Source organism: Heterodontus francisci, chromosome 26 (assembly GCF_036365525.1).
Source record: "Heterodontus francisci isolate sHetFra1 chromosome 26, sHetFra1.hap1, whole genome shotgun sequence".
Taxonomy (NCBI): domain Eukaryota; kingdom Metazoa; phylum Chordata; class Chondrichthyes; order Heterodontiformes; family Heterodontidae; genus Heterodontus; species Heterodontus francisci.
The window spans coordinates 71,594,969-71,612,036 of record NC_090396.1 but is presented as its reverse complement, the minus strand read 5'-3'; the positions used below and the strand labels follow the sequence as shown (position 1 = coordinate 71,612,036).

Sequence of the window (17,068 nt, the reverse complement as noted above, 5' to 3'; positions counted from 1 at the left end):
TATCAAAGGTCAGCCAAACACCCGATTGGTGGGGTGGCGGACATAATACAGCAGCAAACCTTGTGTGCACAAATCTACCCCCTGGCAGATCATCATCTTGCCATGCAGCATACTTGGGCCAGGAGGAACTGGCTGACAACTGGCTGCTCAGCCTCCAAATTCCATCCCAGGAGGTGATAGTGGTGGAGAAGAACCCAGCCATGGCTCAAGTTTACCCTCTTTGCCAGGCTTCCATTTCACCTCCATGCTTACTCAAGCAGCATGTCTAAACTTAAGAATTCTCCACCTTGGTAAACAGGCACTAATCCCACATTATGGCTTAAAGCCTCTGTCCTCCCAACAACGTGCCTTTGGATGAAATTGCTGCACTCACCTGCAGAACCTGATCAAAGTCTTGCTTCATCTGCTTGAGGTGCTTAAGGATAGGGAATATAGTTAAGACAGCAGAGTAATCGTGCCGCATAATGGCACGTCGGGCTGACGAGACAATGCTCTCTCCTTCTACCATAAGGCCATCCAGTGCTTCCTGTAACAGGGAGAGAGAGAAACTGGTGACACGCTGAAATCCAACATGAAAATCCTTATCCTTCACTAACATACAGTCAGATCCTGTCACTTTGGAAAATCTGTTTACAGGACAGAATTATCCTTCTGTATTTGATGGAAGTAACATTAACTGAGAACCATTGCCTGGTCTGGTACACTTTAACGGAACTATAGTAAAAAGATGCGACCAATTATAAGTTGATTCAATGAAAGAACGAACTTGCATTTCTATAGCTCCTTTCACAAACTCACGACATCCCAAAGTACTTCACAGCTCTCATGCTAGGCCCCCCACCTGCCATGAATGAGGCACATTAATTTTGTCATGAACATTGATTTAACTGTTGCTGGAGTGAGGAAATGACTCGTTAAACAGATCAGCTGTGGCTGGGAAAAAAATTTACAGACTAACAGACATCGAAGGTGGGGGAGCTCACATTCCAGGTTGACTTGGTCAAACCAGCTAGTCACATGACTAACCTGCTGGGCAACCTGAGTTTTTTGAATTTGTACAAACAGTTTGGGCAGAAAACAAAATGCTCCTGGACTGAGAAGTTCTCTCCTGGCTGGCTCAGCACAGCCTCTCCTGTCTGCCTGCTCCCATCTCTTTCTCACAAGCCTCTGAATCCACTGAAGACACAAGACAGAAAAGTCTCCTAAAGCGAACAAGGTTTAAGAAGAATACTGGGCCCCAATGAAAAGCAAGATCTACCTACAATCATGGACTCTACAGTGAGCTCGAAGAACCATAACAACTCTTCAGATATTGCCTCAAACCTTTCCACTTTATTTTTCTTTTGCTCTTTTCTGTCTCTATTTGCATGTGTGTATCACATATGCAGGCTAGCGTGGGCACATTGTGTATCCATAGGCGTCAACCGAATTAGAGTTTAAGTTTAATAAATTTCAACCTTTCTTCTTCAAACCTGAGAAAACCTGTTTGTGCTGGTTTCTTTGCCTTATAATTGGAAAGTGGTGAACAATGATTCACCAAGGGGGAGCTAAAAACATAGCGTTTAGAATAAAACCCTGTTACAGTAAGACCAGGTGAAGGCTGAAAGGGAACCCTAGACACCTTTCTCACCTGGTCGTAACACAGCCAATAATTGCAGTCACTAATTTAATGTAGGAAACGTGACAGCTAATTTGAGCACAGCAAGCTCCCCCAGACAAAATCTGTTAACTGTGACTCAGCGGGCAGCACTCCCACCTTGGAGTCAGAAAATTATGGGTTCAAGTCCCACTCCAGAGACTCCTAAAACTCCAAAGCATTACTGAGGGAGTGCTGCACTGTTGGAGGTGCCGACTTTTAGATGAGACATTAAACCGGGCCCCCTCTGCCCTCTCGGATGGAGGTAAAAGATCCCATGGCACTACTACAAAGAAGAGCAGGAAAGTTCTCCTTGGTGTCCTGGGACAATATTTATGACTCAACCAATATCACTAAACCAGATGATCTTGTCATTATCTCACTGTGCAAGATTGCTCTGCATAAATAATCTGCTGCAGTTCCGACATAGCAACAGTGACTATACTTCAGCAATGCTTCATTGTCTGCAAAGTGCTTTGGGACCTCCAGAGGTCATGAAGGGCGTTATAAGAATGCAAAGAAAAGGATGTGCAAAAGTGGCCCTGGTTAGAGCCTGTCTCTGTCCACACTGTGTAATCATGGACAAGCAGTCATGTCACATCATACCTGCATAAAGCTGAAAACTCACCAAAACAAAATAATAAATCAGTCATCTGCCCAGCCACACACAAGCAATGCACACAATCCCTGACCCAAAAAGGGACCTGGGCAAAGAAACAGAGCAGAAAAGGACCCACTAGGTAGGACACTGTTCACACAAACCCACCATCACATCAGAATTCACCGACTTTGAGGTTTCAAATGTTAAAATATTTCAGATGGTTTCTACAAGCCAGAAAACCAACAAGTTAAAGCAAGTTGTAAAACCCCAAGAGGGCAGCAACAAATCACTGCAACGCTGTCAACTTACTGGATGTAACAAGAACAAAACCCGGATTCTCAACTGATTTAATAGAGAAAAGACAACAGCCAGGGTTAACAGCTCAGAGAATCCCACCTGTATCAGAGAGTCAAAGGTTCGCTTCTGGTGATGCTCGGGAATGATCTCCGTCAGTAACTTGTACTCACTCTGTGCCAGTTTTACAAAGGCACTGATGCAGTGAATGTAAGAGTCGATCTCACTGTCCAACATGTCCTCCTTCCCTGAGAAAACAGGGGCAAAGTAAGATTCCAAGGAAGACAGAAAGCGAAGTTATTTCCAATGCAGATTTAACATTTGTTCTGCCTAACTTTACACTTCTCACATTGTGCACGATTTCCTTGGCTGGGGCTGTTGGGAGGCAACTTGCCGGTGATGGTCTATTTTCTTGAAGAAGGTGGAGCCTGCAAATCAGATTGTGGGAATGACAGGGGGGTGGGTGGGGGGGGGGGAACACCTTGAAAACTTACCACAAGGGTACATTCTCAGACCTCAGTTAAGAAGCATGGGGTGAGCACCATCGGCATATCACTGGCTCAGGGGAGGGGGAAGATGAGAACCAGTAGCCAGGAAGGAAGGGAGAACCGATGTTGGAAACACTGACTAAAACTGAACAATGAGTTATGATCATTAAAAACGAGCACAGAACGTACTAGAGGGAAAGAGAAGTTATAGAGCTTGTACCCACAAAAAGATTCACCACATCACAATCCAAAACCTGATTTTTGACCTTATCCTATTGTTAGTCATGTTCAAAAAGGAATTTAATTCAAATGAATGCTAAATATCAAAGAAATTAGATATACTGCAATGTCAAAACCTGACATAACATAATAAATGCTTCAGTCAGTAACATGTCATACATATAAATAACTCAAATTTAAAACCAAAAACAAACAATCACAATATAAAACTGAATATATTTCTTTTGCCCGCTCCCAAACTCCATCCCCTTTGACCCTCATTTTCTCCCTGTACTTCGCCGTCACATATGAAGCAATTCAGAGACACAATGCCACACGCACACAGCCCACATGACACACTAACGCACAATTAACACAGCACACAGGTACCAGAAGTGGATCGTTTGCACAGTTGTTTCAAAGCCAATAAGTATTTGAGGGGATTTTAGGACGAGAACAGATTGCTACTATCCATCTTCTTCCTTACTCCTGCTGCACACCTCGCTCCTCCTCTCCCAGTTACATTTCCACTCAGAGTGTGGCTTAAGAAAATCACATCAGCCTTCCTCACTTAACCATCCACCAGTTAAGAAGTCAAAGTTCAGTGGTTACCTCTCAGTAAAGTCTTTACAATTTATGAAGTCACCGGGGGGACAGGGGGCATTATTTATATTTTATAGAATGAATCCTACATGGAGACAGAGTTCCCAAGAACTCATGGCCATTCTCCACATCACACCGTGAACTAATGGAAGCTCAGCCTGCCACCCAATTCAGATTAGCCTTTTCACCAAAAGATGGAGAGAGTTAACAGCGTTCAATGCTAAAAGGTTGGGAAACACAATATTTTTACATTATAAAAACAATTGTGAAATAAACAGCTTCAGTGGGTATCCAGCAGTAAAGCCTGAAAGGTTTGACTGTTCACATTTGCTGTATGTTCACTATTAGGCTTCAGTCAATCCTGATTGTAAACACCCTGTTATAACCAATGATACTGTAACAGGCAGCAGAACTTCAGTCTACTCCAGAAGTGTCCAATATCCCTCTTTGGAGGTCGATAGTTTTTTTTATGGTAAGAGTTTCAAGGGATACAGAGCAAAGGCAGGTAAATGAAGTTGAGGTACAGATCAACCATCATCTAATTGAATGGCAGGCTGAATGAATTATAACCAGGAGGAGGCCAATTATTAATCACAGAACGTGCCTATCCCTACTGCTTCATCTCTCTGGCAGGGCTAGGGGGCGGTAAGAGAGATAACATTTGGAAATTGAAGTACCAAGACAGGCAACTGTCTTTACCAGATCTTTACTTTAAAACTGCACCTGGAGTAGTCTTTGGCCATTGTCCACTACCCCATAGGTACATAGGAAGAGTAGGCCATTCAGCCCATCAAGCCTGCTCCGCCATTCAATACGATCATGGCTGATCATCCACTTCAATGCCTTTTTCCCCCCCATACTGTTCCCGTATCACTTTATGTCATTGGTATTTAGAAATCTGTCAATCTCTGTTTTAAACATACTCAATGACTGAGTTTCTACAGCCCTCTGGGACAGACAATTCCAAAGATTCACAACCCTCTGAGTAAAGAAATTTCTCCTCATCTCGGTCCTAAGTGGCTTCCCTCTTATTTTGAAATTGTGCGCCCTGGTTCTAGACTTCCCAACCAGGGGAAATATCTTACCTGCAGCTACCCTGTCTATCCCTTTACGTATTTTGTAGGTTTCAATGAGATCACCTCTCATTCTTCGAAACTCTAGAGGTTACAAGCCCAGTTTCCCCAATCTCTCTTCATGGGACAGTCCCGCCATCCCAGGAAACAAGTCTGGTGAACCTTCGTTGCACTTCCTCTATGGCAATAATATCATTCCTAAGGTAAGGGGACCAAAACTGCAGAATACTCCAGGTGCGGTCTAACCAATGTTCTACACAATTGAAGCAAGACTTCACCACTCCCGTACTCAAACTCTCTTGTGATAAAGCCAAACATACCATTAGCTTTTTTAATTGCTTGCTGCACCTGCATGTTAGCTTTCAGTGACTTATTGATGAGAACACCCAGGTCCCTTTGTACATCTACACTTTCCAATCTCTTACCATTTAAGAAATACTCTGCACATCTGTTCCTACCAAAATCGATAACCTCACATTTTTCCACAATATATTCCATCTGCCACGTTCTTGCCCACTTGCTAAGTCTGTCCAAATCCCTTTGAAGCCGCTTTGCATCTTCCTCACAACACACATTCCCACCTAGTTTTGTGTCATCTGCAAACTTGGAAATATTACATTTGGTCCCCACATCCAAATCATTGAAATATATTGTGAACAGCTGGGGCCCAAGCACTGATCCTTGTGGAACCCCAGTAGTCACAGCCTGCAAGAATGACCCGTTTATTCATACTCTGTTTTCTGCCTGTTAAGCAATCCTTAATCCATGCCAGTATATTACCTCCTATCCTATGTGCTAACCAACCTCCTGTGAGGGACTTTATCAAAAGCCTTCTGAAAATCCAAGTGTACCACGTCCACCAACTCCCCTTCATTAATTCTGTTAGTAACATCCTTAAAAAACTCCAACAGGCTCGTCAAACATGTTTTCCCATTCATAAATCCATGTTGACTATGCCCAATCAGATTATTATCCAAGTGTCCATTTATCACATCGTTTAGAATAGATTCTAACATTTTCCCTACAACTGATGTAAGGCTAACAGGTCTGTAGTTCCCCGTTTTCTCTCTCCCTTCCTTCTTAAATAGTGGGGTGACATTTGCGACCTTCCAATCTGCAGGAACCGTTCCAAAATTCTATAGATTCTGGCAGATGATCACCAATGCATCCACTATCTCCACAGCTACCTCTTTCAACACTCTGGGATGTAGAATATCAGGTCCTGGGGACTTATCAATCTTCAGCCCCATTAATTTCTCTAATACAACCATCTTACTAAACTAATTTCCCTCAATTCCTCATTCCCCTTAATCCCTTGGACCTCTAATTCTGGGAGATTTCTTGTATCTACCTCAGTGAAGACGGACATAAAGTAATCATTTAGCTTCTCTGCCATTTCTTTATTCCCCATTATAGATTCTCCTGACTCTGCCAGTAATGGACCCACATTGTGGCACAGTGGTTAGCACCGCAGCCTTACAGCTCCAGCAACTGGGGTTCAATTCTGGGTACTGACTGTGCGGAGTTTGCAAGTTCTCCCTGTGACTGCATGAGTTTTCGCCGGGTGCTCCGGTTTCCTCCCACAGCCAAAGACTTGCAGGTTGATTGGTAAATTGGCCATTATAAATTGCCCCTAGTATAGGTAGGTGGTAGGGGAATATAGGGACAGGTGGGGATGTGGTAGAAATATGGAATTAGTGTAGGATTAGTATAAAATGGGTGGTCGATGGTCGGCACAGACTCGGTGGGCCGAAGGGCCTGTTTCAGTGCTGTCGCTCTAAATAAATAAAATTTGTCTGAGCCAAACATTTCCTTTTTACATACCTATAGCAGCTTTTACAGTCTGTTTTATGTTTTTTGCTAGTTTACTTTGATATTCTATTCTCCCTTTACTAGTTTCTTGCTCCTCCTTTACTGTATTCTAAAATCCTCCCAATCCTCAGGTTTACTACTATTTCTGGCAACTTTATAGACCTTTACTTTTAATCTTACATAATCCTTAACTTCCTGTTATCCACGGTCTTTACTTTTGGGGTTTTTGTGCCTTGGAGGAATGTATAGTTTCTGTAAGCTATGTAATATATTCTTTGAAGACTATCCATTGCCTATGTACTATTATACCTGTTAATGTATTTTCCCAATCCACCTCAGCCAATTTGCCCCTCATACCTTCATAATTTCCTTTGTTCAAATTTAACACCTTGGCTTCAGATTGAACGACTTCACTTTCAAACAATGTAAAATTCTATCATATTATGGTCACTCAGCCCTAAAGATTCTTTTACAAGATTAATTAGCCCTTTCTCATTACATAATACTAAATCTAAAATAGCCTGTTCTCTAGTCAGTTCCTCATTATAGTGCTCTAGAAAACCATCCCCAACACACTCCAGAAACTCATCCTCCACAGTATTAGTGCTCATTCAGTTTACCCAGTCTATGTGCAGAATGAAGTCACCCATAATTACAGTATTACCCATGCTACGTGCTTCTCTAATCTCCTGATTAATATCATGCCCCACACTACCACTACTGTTTGGTGGCCTATAAACAACTACTACCAATGTTTGCTGCCCCTTGCTGTTTCTTAGCTCCACCCAAACAGATTCCACATTTTGTTCTTCCTATCTGAGATCCTCCCTTACTAATGTACTGACCCCATTCCTTATCAGCTTGCTACTTTTCGACCTCCTGTTAACAGTTTTACTTCTTTCCAATTTGAGCTACTCCTCAGGTTCCCATCCCCCTGAAAAGCTAGTTTAAACCCTCCCCAACAGCACTAACAACCCTCCCTGCGAGGATATTAATTCCAGTCCTGTTAAAGTGTAGCCCGTCCATGCTGTAGGGGTCCCACCTGCCCCAGAACCAGTCCCAATGCCTCAGAAATCTGAGGCCCTCCCTCCTACACCAATTCACCAGCCACATGTTCAATCGATCAATCCTCCTATTCCTATGTTCAGTAGTACATGGCACTGGGAATAATCCTGAGATTACAACTTTGGGAGGTCCTGCTTTTTAATTTCCTTCCTAAAATCTGCTTTCAGGACTCATCCCTCATCCTACCTATGTCATTGGTACCAATGTGGACCATGACCTCTGGCTGTTTACCCTCCCCCAGAAGGACGTCCTGCAGCCACTCCGTGACATCCTTGATCCTGGCACCAGGGAGGCAACATATGATCCTGGAGTCACGTTTACTGCCGCAGAGATGCCTGTCTGATCCCCTGACCGTCGAATCAATAGCGAAGTGAGAAGATAGGGCTGAAAATTGAGTGATAAGTCACTAAACAGCAACATGCAAAATCTAGTGAATCGTGGAAGAGGATCAGGATTGAGTAGACAGGCGAGAAGGAAGGACAGAACTGCAGCCTTTGCAGGCAGAATTACATTGGGTAATTCACATTTATATAACAATTGTAGAGGCGATGAGACTGCCTGCACTGACTGAAGAGCAGTAGCCAATCTCTAAGGTATCAGTCACCACTCAGAAACAGTCGTTGAGCTTTACAGATTTAAGTAATGGCTCCTGAACAATATTCTAGAAAATGCTGTCATCATGGGGTGTAATTTTGGAGCAATCACTGCAATATGAACAGCCAGTGTGAACTTCCTGTCTCTTCTAAACCCCTAAGATATTACTAAATTCAACAGGCTCTCGCTTTATTAAAGAATATTACTCTTAAAATTCCAACACACTCTCAAGTTACAACCCATCCCCACACATCTGATAGTGAAAATCACATCTCTCCCTCCCCAACGCAGGCTAAATGAAGCAGAGTGTTAGGAGAATACAATCTATATTCAGCACTTCCACTGGATTGTTTGGTCAAGTTTGAACTCCCATCACTGATTCATTACATGAATCCATCAGACAGGAGTAGTGCTAATCATCCATTTCCATTCAATATTATTTGGGAAATGGAGGACGGAATGTCAGCAGCAGCACCCACCTTGCCCAATGTCAAATGCACCCTTTCATCAGTTGAATAAGGCAGGCTTTGGGTGGAGTCTGCAACATCTTCACTCACCACTCAATGAGAGCAGGAGGAGAGAGGGTAGAGGTGAGCAACCATGAAAGGGTGTGGAGGTGAAGAGAGGGAGAAGACAAGACTTAAAAGAAAAATGTATGACTGGTAAATTATTTAGCAATTAAAATTGAACAGTGATTTCCATACTAAAAATTAAAACGTTGTTAAAAGTTCAACAAAAAAAGTTGAAGGAATTTTGCTTTTTTTGTTCTTAACAAAATATGCAACTTACCCATGGCAGGCCCATGCTTCTCATTCAGCGTATCAGAGAGATGTTTAACTCGCAACTCGTGATCATGACCTGGTCAGATGTTAATTAGCAGAAACAGAAGGGGTTGATCCAGAGCTGCTGAAAAGGACGGACTACGGGCACATATGGAAATTCTCAGAAAGGAAAACCCTCTATTGCGTTGACAGACTTTAGAAGGGAGTGTAATCTAACAACTCAATGCTTTAAATAAATCTCTCAATATCAGTCTTATGCAGAGTTTCAATTTTTAAGTATTATTCAAAATGCAATTTATACAGGACTTGGTCTGAGTGGTCTCAAATTCCCAAACAGATCAGGAAAGATGGTCACGATACTTCAAATCTCTCTCTAGCCCAGTTACTTTGCTAATCATGACACGTTACACCAAAAACACAGCTTGCGCTCCCTTTACTGGCGATCTCCATGGTGTCCAATCAATAGTCAAGACGAGGTGTAGTCTTCAGGTAAAGTGGGTTAGAGGGCAGGGGAATAACTAGCTAGGATGTGCAAGACAATTTATTGCCCATGTTAAACTTGTATGCTCTATCCTCATTTCAACATATTTCCAATATTTATAATAGAAACTGCCTATGTAAACTGGTCACAATGTAATTACATGCTACCTGTGGTGGTACTGCAAAGGCTACACTGGGAAGAGTTTTAAATAAAGCATTTATATAAGCAGTCCATAATAAATGTGAATCTAGGAATTAATAGGAAAAAGTTGGCAGGATATTTTAATTATGTTTCAGTACTGTAAAACAGATATTATAGAACCAACATAAAAAGCAGAGTTTCTCTGCTGCTAGTGATGTACAATTAGCCCATTCAGTTCGAGAATATCCTCTGCCACAAGCGCGATGGAATATTTTCCATTTGCTTCAAAATTTCCCTTCCTATCCTAGACAGGATTCACCAACCAACATTCCTCTCAACACCCCATCCTCTCCCACTCGTCCCCAACTGACACCACCTGGTTTCTCTTGGACTCAAACCAAGCCTGAACATAGTAGAAATACTTCTCTGCAGATTCTTGTAAGATTCAAACTCCCATCTAAAATTTTCCAGAGGCGTAGATTAGGTAACATGTGCGTAAGGTGCAAGAGAGTTAGAATGCTTTAATGAAAACAGCGGATGTGGTTAATAAAAAAAGCAAGACTTTGCAGTAAAAGCCAAAAGAAGTGCACCCAGGGACAAGGAAATGATTACCTTCAGTGGGAGTGAGATTAGAAACACCCTTTTTGCCATCCAGCCCATGCTGAGAATATTGTTTCAGAAGGTTCTGAGCCTTACGAATTGTGCCTGTTACCACAGTGATGCAGAAAAGACAAGACCTAGGCAAATCAGTGTGAAACACCAGATCCCTGCCACCAACACCACGCTATGTCCAGAGTAGTTGCTAGTAAATTCTTACACCAAGACAGAAATTAAAGCAAAAACAAAAAGCTACAAAAAAAAAACTTAAACAGAACAAATCATACAAAGTTAGACAACAGTTTATTAAATAGGTTATTTTTAAATCGAATATAGCATAAACTGTTTCTATCTTTACCATTCATAAACCAGAGTAACCTTAGATTGCAAGGAAAAAGCATTTTTAATTATCTGCTCACTGCACATTCGACACTCTGAATTCTACCCCAAATCCCTCCCCAGACTTCAGGTACCATTTGGCCAATTACTTTCATGAAAGAAAACTCTGGAGAAATGTAGAAGAGCTGGTGTACAACTTTCAGCTCCTTTATATATGGGAGTGCACTTCAGAAACTATAATTTACAAAATCTATAAAGTACACTTTGCTCTACTCAATAACCACACACATAATTTAACACTCAATTTAAGACAGTACCAATTTCAAACTATTACTTATCTAGGTTAACTATATACTGGGAACTGAGACGGAAGGTATAATTATGGACCCCGATTAGCATATATTGATTAGGACCCCACTGGCTTTAGGTGAACAGCTTAAGTGCCCATCCAGAAGTAAAATTGAAAATGGCAGGACCTGAGCTACTGAACAATGTGGGGCATGTTAACTGCCCACTCGCCCCATTTTCCGTCAGCTGGGTAGGGTTAAAATCTATCCCCTGCTCCCATGATGTGCACAGTAGTTGTTTGAGGGAACAACTTTACTTTCTGCCTCCTGTTTAATGAATTTTCAGCCCAGATCGTCCATTATTCCTGTTTAACAGAGAGAGGAGGGCAAATTCTCCCATTCATTAGTGTATGTAATAGAGGTGTTCACATTTAATCAGCATTGACAGATATAACTAAGGGGCTACAATCCTGCAAGTGACAGGACATAAATGGTGCAAAATTCCAGATTTGCAACATGGAACTGGATAAACAGGCAATAACTCTCAGTAAAACGTGATGCCATTTTTCCCCTTAGCAATAGAAGTGTCACCAATTGACCCATCAGTTAAACTCGTCAATCACACCAACATTGAACTGCCTGACATGCCAATCTGACAGCCACACGGCTGCCCCCTGTGCAGTTCCTTCTCCCACATTGAAGGACACTGCCTTGGATATGCAATAAACAAAATGCTTGACACTACCCAGATAGACGAGAACCAGTTGTGATTCTCACTGGCAGCTATCAACCAACCATTTAAATAAAAGCATAAACAGACCATCGAGATCTAGTTACTTATCTGCAGAATCACCGTCCCCTCTACCCTGTCAAAAAAAACATTCCGTGCACAAACTTAATTTCTCCAAAGTTTTCTGACTTTTTTTTTTGAAGATTCTTAAATGGTGCTAAATCCACTAAATTAGTCAGCTCAAACACTTCAAAGACTGTACAGCAACACTTTGCGTAAGCCATAAGCTTTCAATAAGACAAACTGGGAAAATTTCTTCCTGCGACAGAGCTTAACATGTGCCACAGGCAGTGGACACCACACTCAAGCAGGCAATTAGACTGGCAAGGTTTAATAGGGCACACACAAGCATGGTTTACCTGGGATGTAGACTGTAATTCATCAACATAAACATAAAATGAAAATTTGAGAAAAAAAAAGTTAGTGGCGGAGTATAAAAGAACAAAATTTTTTTTTTTTTTTTTAAGAAACAATTCTAGATTCCATAATTCCAAAAACAAAATCATAACTTTTCAGTAGGGTGCAGTTTCTGATTTTAGGAAAGAATTTCTAAAAGACTACTTCTTTCATGATTACCCTCCATAAGGAACTTACTTGAATTGAAAGGCAGTGTACAGAAACATGTGGGGGGGAAAATAGGAACGTTTTAAAATGACGAGATACTGACCTGGTCTTTTGATGACTTTTTTGCTGGGGGTATCTTTCCTTTTGTTCTGAATGGCGGGAGAGTACAGTATACCGGAGGATGAACTGTTCTTGCGGAAATGCTCTTTCAGACCCTTGATTGATCGGTCTAACTGGTTAGAGCGGATCTGGTAGTACACATTCATAAAATCTGCAAGGGAGAGATGGTACAAGTCAGGGCTGAAGCAGTGATTCAAACCCCAGAAGTGATTAATTATGCCGCATCCCTTTCTTAACTCTCAGCATCTGGCGATTGTAAATTTACTGCATCACTTGATATTTTGGCAGCAAATTTATTTATCTAAAAATCAAATGTATATGGTACCTGAAAGTTACTTTTCCTCTCAAGACCCATTACAATGAGTAAAACCACTCATTAACAGATCATTTAGAATCTGAGCAAGTTAAATTAACACGCTGAGTGCTGGCCAGTTCTGATGAGGGGATCTACCAGATATATCAATCTATTTTTCTTGAGATAATCGACTGGCCTGTGTGTGTGTAATTCCAGCTATTCATCTTTATTTCAGCAGCATTAGCTCAGGTGGTTTCTTAACTGACTGCAAAGAAAGGAAAAACGTGCACTCAAAAGAATGACAATGGGACCCTGAGCACTTCACACCAATACATTATTTTTGAAATGGAGTGGGGGGGAGGAGAGGGGTGGCCGGGGAAGAAAGAAAGCTAGAGAGGAGAGAAAGACAAAAGTGAAAGTAAAAGAAAAATGAAAGGAACCAGAAGCGAGATGAAAACAATGCCTCCACAACTGAATAGCTGGTCAATAGAGCAGCCTAATCGGACACATCAAGTGTGGCTTGGATACCTGTGCCTATGGAGCTGTAATCCAACAGACATTTCCACAGTAATATTTTTCCCTACATTGCAACAGTGTCTGCACTTCAAAAGTACTTGATCGGTCGTAAAGCACTTTGAAACATCCTGAGGTTGCGAATTGCGCTCGCGAAATACAACAACTTTCTTTAAGACATCACCCAATAGGTAGATCAAATAGTTTTTTTACACCCCAGTATGCACCAATTCACATTAACCACCTCGTGTGGCTGACATTACCTCACAAACTGGGGAAGAGGAACCACAGTACAGGTATTCACCATTTTGAACAATTACCCCACAGGTTTTACCTAGGTTTCTTCCATGTTCAATCAGCCAAACTGAAATGCAAATCAACTCCTGCAGGATATTTCCAGGAAGATGTTCCAGTGTCACTTCATCTGCTGTCTCAATCTCATCATCTCCAGCAATCAGATCCAGGATGATGACGGATGGCACTGCCTTGCTGTTGCGAGTTAGGAGACTTCTGAACTCTGACTCTAAAGATTCCTTCCCTTTTTCAAAAAGAAATTTCTGTAAAACATGATTCAGAGTTAACGTTCTGCAAAGAATGGGAGTGTCATCTATTCTTCTGCCCCGCCACATCCCCCAACCCCACAAACAATTTCTTTTTAAGAAGGGATCTTAGTTTCTTAACAAACGATGCACCTTCCCATTTCCAAGGCAGTTACATACTCTATCTAGCTGAAAACGGAACCTTCTACTTTTGACATCCAGTATCAGAGTAGTGTTATTCCCAAGTACGATGCAGAGTAATGTCCCTGTTGTACAGCCCATCACTGTGGCCAACCTCCCCTCACCTCCTAATGGCACATATTCCCACACGTGCTGACAGCCCTCTGCTACCTCACTGCAAATGGCTAATCTGCACATGCGAGTTTAGATAGCGGCTGTCACCTTCCTATTTGACTGCAGAAGGCATCACAGCCAAGCCTGATTCCCCCATCCAAATCTGTCACTTGGCCCATGTCACTGGGTAGCACACTGAACAACAGTCAGGAGGATAATCTCTCTTGCTAAATGGAGCACCCCTTACAGAAAGCAGGAACTGAACCTTGCATCTTTTGAAGCAAGACACTGCATTCATCCAACAAGTCATTGCGGGAGGTCTAACACTTCCATTTATCACACCAGCCACCCTGGCAGTCTGAGAAACTGGGAATTTACACACTAAACAAACTTGGACTGCAGACTCCAGCCATGAGGAAAGTAATTCTATTCTCAGAGGACCCTTGCAGCCAGCAGAGGCAGCAACTTTCTTCTCACCTTAGTCCGTCTTCGTTTCAAACTCAGATTCCAGAGGTGCAAGTACAATGCTCTAGTTAACAATACCAACCAATCTTGGACAGTAGGCCAATACTTTTCTGCCTCCGAATTAGTCCATTTTTCAAAATGACTAATTATCTGGTGTGTGCTAATCACGCCAGACTCAGGGGGCTGAATAAGATCATAAGAACTAGGAGCAGGAGTAGGCCATCCGGCCCCTCGAGCCTGCTCCGCCATTCAATAAGATCATGGCTGATCTTTTCGTGGACTCAGATCCACTTACCCGCGCTCTAACCGTATCCCTTAATTCCTTTATTGTTCAAAAAGATATCTACCTTAGCTTTAATAATGTTTACTGAAGAAGCGTCAACTACTTCACTGGGCAAGGAATTCCATAGATTAACAACCCTCTGGGTGAAGAAGTTCCTTCTTAATTCAGTCCTAAATCTGCTCCCTCTAATCTTGAGGCTATGCCCTCTTGTCCTAGCTTCACCTGCCAGTGGAAACATCCTCTCTACTTGTATCTTATCTATTCCCTTCATAATTTTATATGTTTCTATAAGATCCCCCCTCATTCTTCTGAATTCCAATGAATATAATCCCAATCTACTCAGTCTCTCCTCATAAACCAACCCCCTCAACTCCGGAATCAACCTAGTGAACCTCCTCTGTACCCTCTCCAGTGCCAGTACATCCTTTCTCAAGTAAGGAGACCAAAACTGCACACAGTACTCCAGGTGCGGCTTCACCAGTACCTTATACAGCTGCAACATAACCTCTCTGCTTTTAAACTCAATCCCTTTAGCAATGAAGGACAAAATTCCATTTGCCTTCCTAATTACGTGCTGTACCTGCAGACCAACCTTCTGCGATTCATGCACAAGGACACCCAGGTCCCTCTGCATAGCAGCATGCTGCAACTTTTTACCATTCAAGTAATAATCCTTTTTACTGTTACTCCTACCGAAATGAATGACTTCACATTTATTAACATTGTATTCCATCTGCCAGACCTTTGCCCACTCACTCAATGTATCTATGTTCCTCTGCAAAGTTTCACAGTCATCTGCACACTTTGCTCTGCCACTCATCTTAGTGTCATCTGCAAACTTTGACAACCTACACGTGGTCCCCAACTCCAAATCATCTATATAAATTGTAAATAATTGCGTCCCAACACCGATCCCTGAGGCACACCACTAGTGACTGATTGCCAACCAGAATAGCACTCATTTATCCCCACTTTCTGCTTCCTGTTAGTCAACCAATCCTCTATCCATGCTAATACTTTACCCCCAACGCCATGCATCCTTATCTTATGCAGCAGCCTCTTGTGCGGCACCTTGTCGAAGGCCTTTTGGAAATCTAGGTACACCACATCCACTGGGTCCCCATTGTCCACCTTGCTTGTAATGTCATCATAGAATTCCAAAAGATTTGTCAAACTTTTGGCCTACCTTATGTTTCCAAAAAGACAAAAAAGCTTATCCAAAACATTTCATACCCAATTCCCTCTGCAACCTACCACCCGATTTAGCTCAGGGCTGTCCGGATTGTTGTCCTGGAAGTATTCCACTGCTTTCTGAATTCTCGCCATACAGTTCAGGTACTCCTCCAACCTTCCAGCAGGACTGATCAGACAGCGGGAGAGAGATAGAATGAAGTGACATCAATAAAACCTGCAACTTGGAATGATGAATGACGACATTTCCTGTCTTGCTTTTTGCAAAAATATCGATGCTACCCCTCGCAACTAGACAAAGTGAAGATAAATAATTGCCCTTCCCAGTGATTTTCATATAGTGTAATATCATCCCCATAGCAGAGGATGGTATATTTTGAGCTCAAAGGAAGTTTACACTAACAGAGAAAAATGGCTATAATAAATTCTGTAATTATTTAACTTATTGATATAACTGTCGCCCACCCACTCCATTCATTCAGTACGAGAGATAGACATTGTGGATTACACAGTGAAACAGCTCACAAAGATATTGTTTTTCTTAAAATTTAACTGTTAGATAATACAGCAAGTAAAACCACAAGCCAAGCTGAACAGGTTCAAATCATGACTATAAAATTTAGATAGAGTTGTGCCAAGTAGCAGCACATTTAACAATGTTTTCAAGGCCAAACTGCAGACAGATAATCTGCAGCCGAAAAATTAATGAGATAAATTTGTGTGTAATCATCCAATATGTGACCATTGGGAATTTTAACAGAAGACGGGATTTTGGTGTCACATTAAACCAGTAAATCTTTCAACTGGAAATGCAGTAATATCTTATTCATCCTGGACTGGAGGCTGGAAGTGGGTGAAAAACACTTACATGATTCAGAAAGTACATGTATACGATGAATAATACTACAGTCTAATACGTATTATATAGCTTAAGCTAACTTGGTGTTAACATGCAATGGAGCAGAACAGCGTTTGAGCAGCCGACAAGATCCAGGCCTCATA

General features: G+C 41.9%; 1 protein-coding gene across 7 annotated transcripts in view; it reads right to left on the bottom strand.

The window, feature by feature from the left end:
* exoc7 (exocyst complex component 7) overlaps positions 1-17,068 on the bottom strand; it is a 43,417-nt gene that overhangs the window by 13,175 nt on the left and 13,174 nt on the right. For 2 of the 7 annotated variants that reach the window (XM_068058564.1, XM_068058568.1), the window contains 8 exons: positions 16,130-16,235; positions 13,629-13,851; positions 12,470-12,637; positions 12,162-12,173; positions 10,402-10,494; positions 9,175-9,243; positions 2,634-2,779; positions 374-526 (listed from right to left, as the gene is read on the bottom strand). In XM_068058564.1, coding sequence (XP_067914665.1) covers positions 374-526; positions 2,634-2,779; positions 9,175-9,243; positions 10,402-10,494; positions 12,162-12,173; positions 12,470-12,637; positions 13,629-13,851; positions 16,130-16,235 — 970 coding nt within the window. The remainder of the gene's footprint in view (positions 1-373; positions 527-2,633; positions 2,780-9,174; positions 9,244-10,401; positions 10,495-12,161; positions 12,174-12,469; positions 12,638-13,628; positions 13,852-16,129; positions 16,236-17,068) is intronic. The other 5 variants (XM_068058565.1, XM_068058566.1, XM_068058569.1 and 2 more) reach the window with 5 other exon arrangements.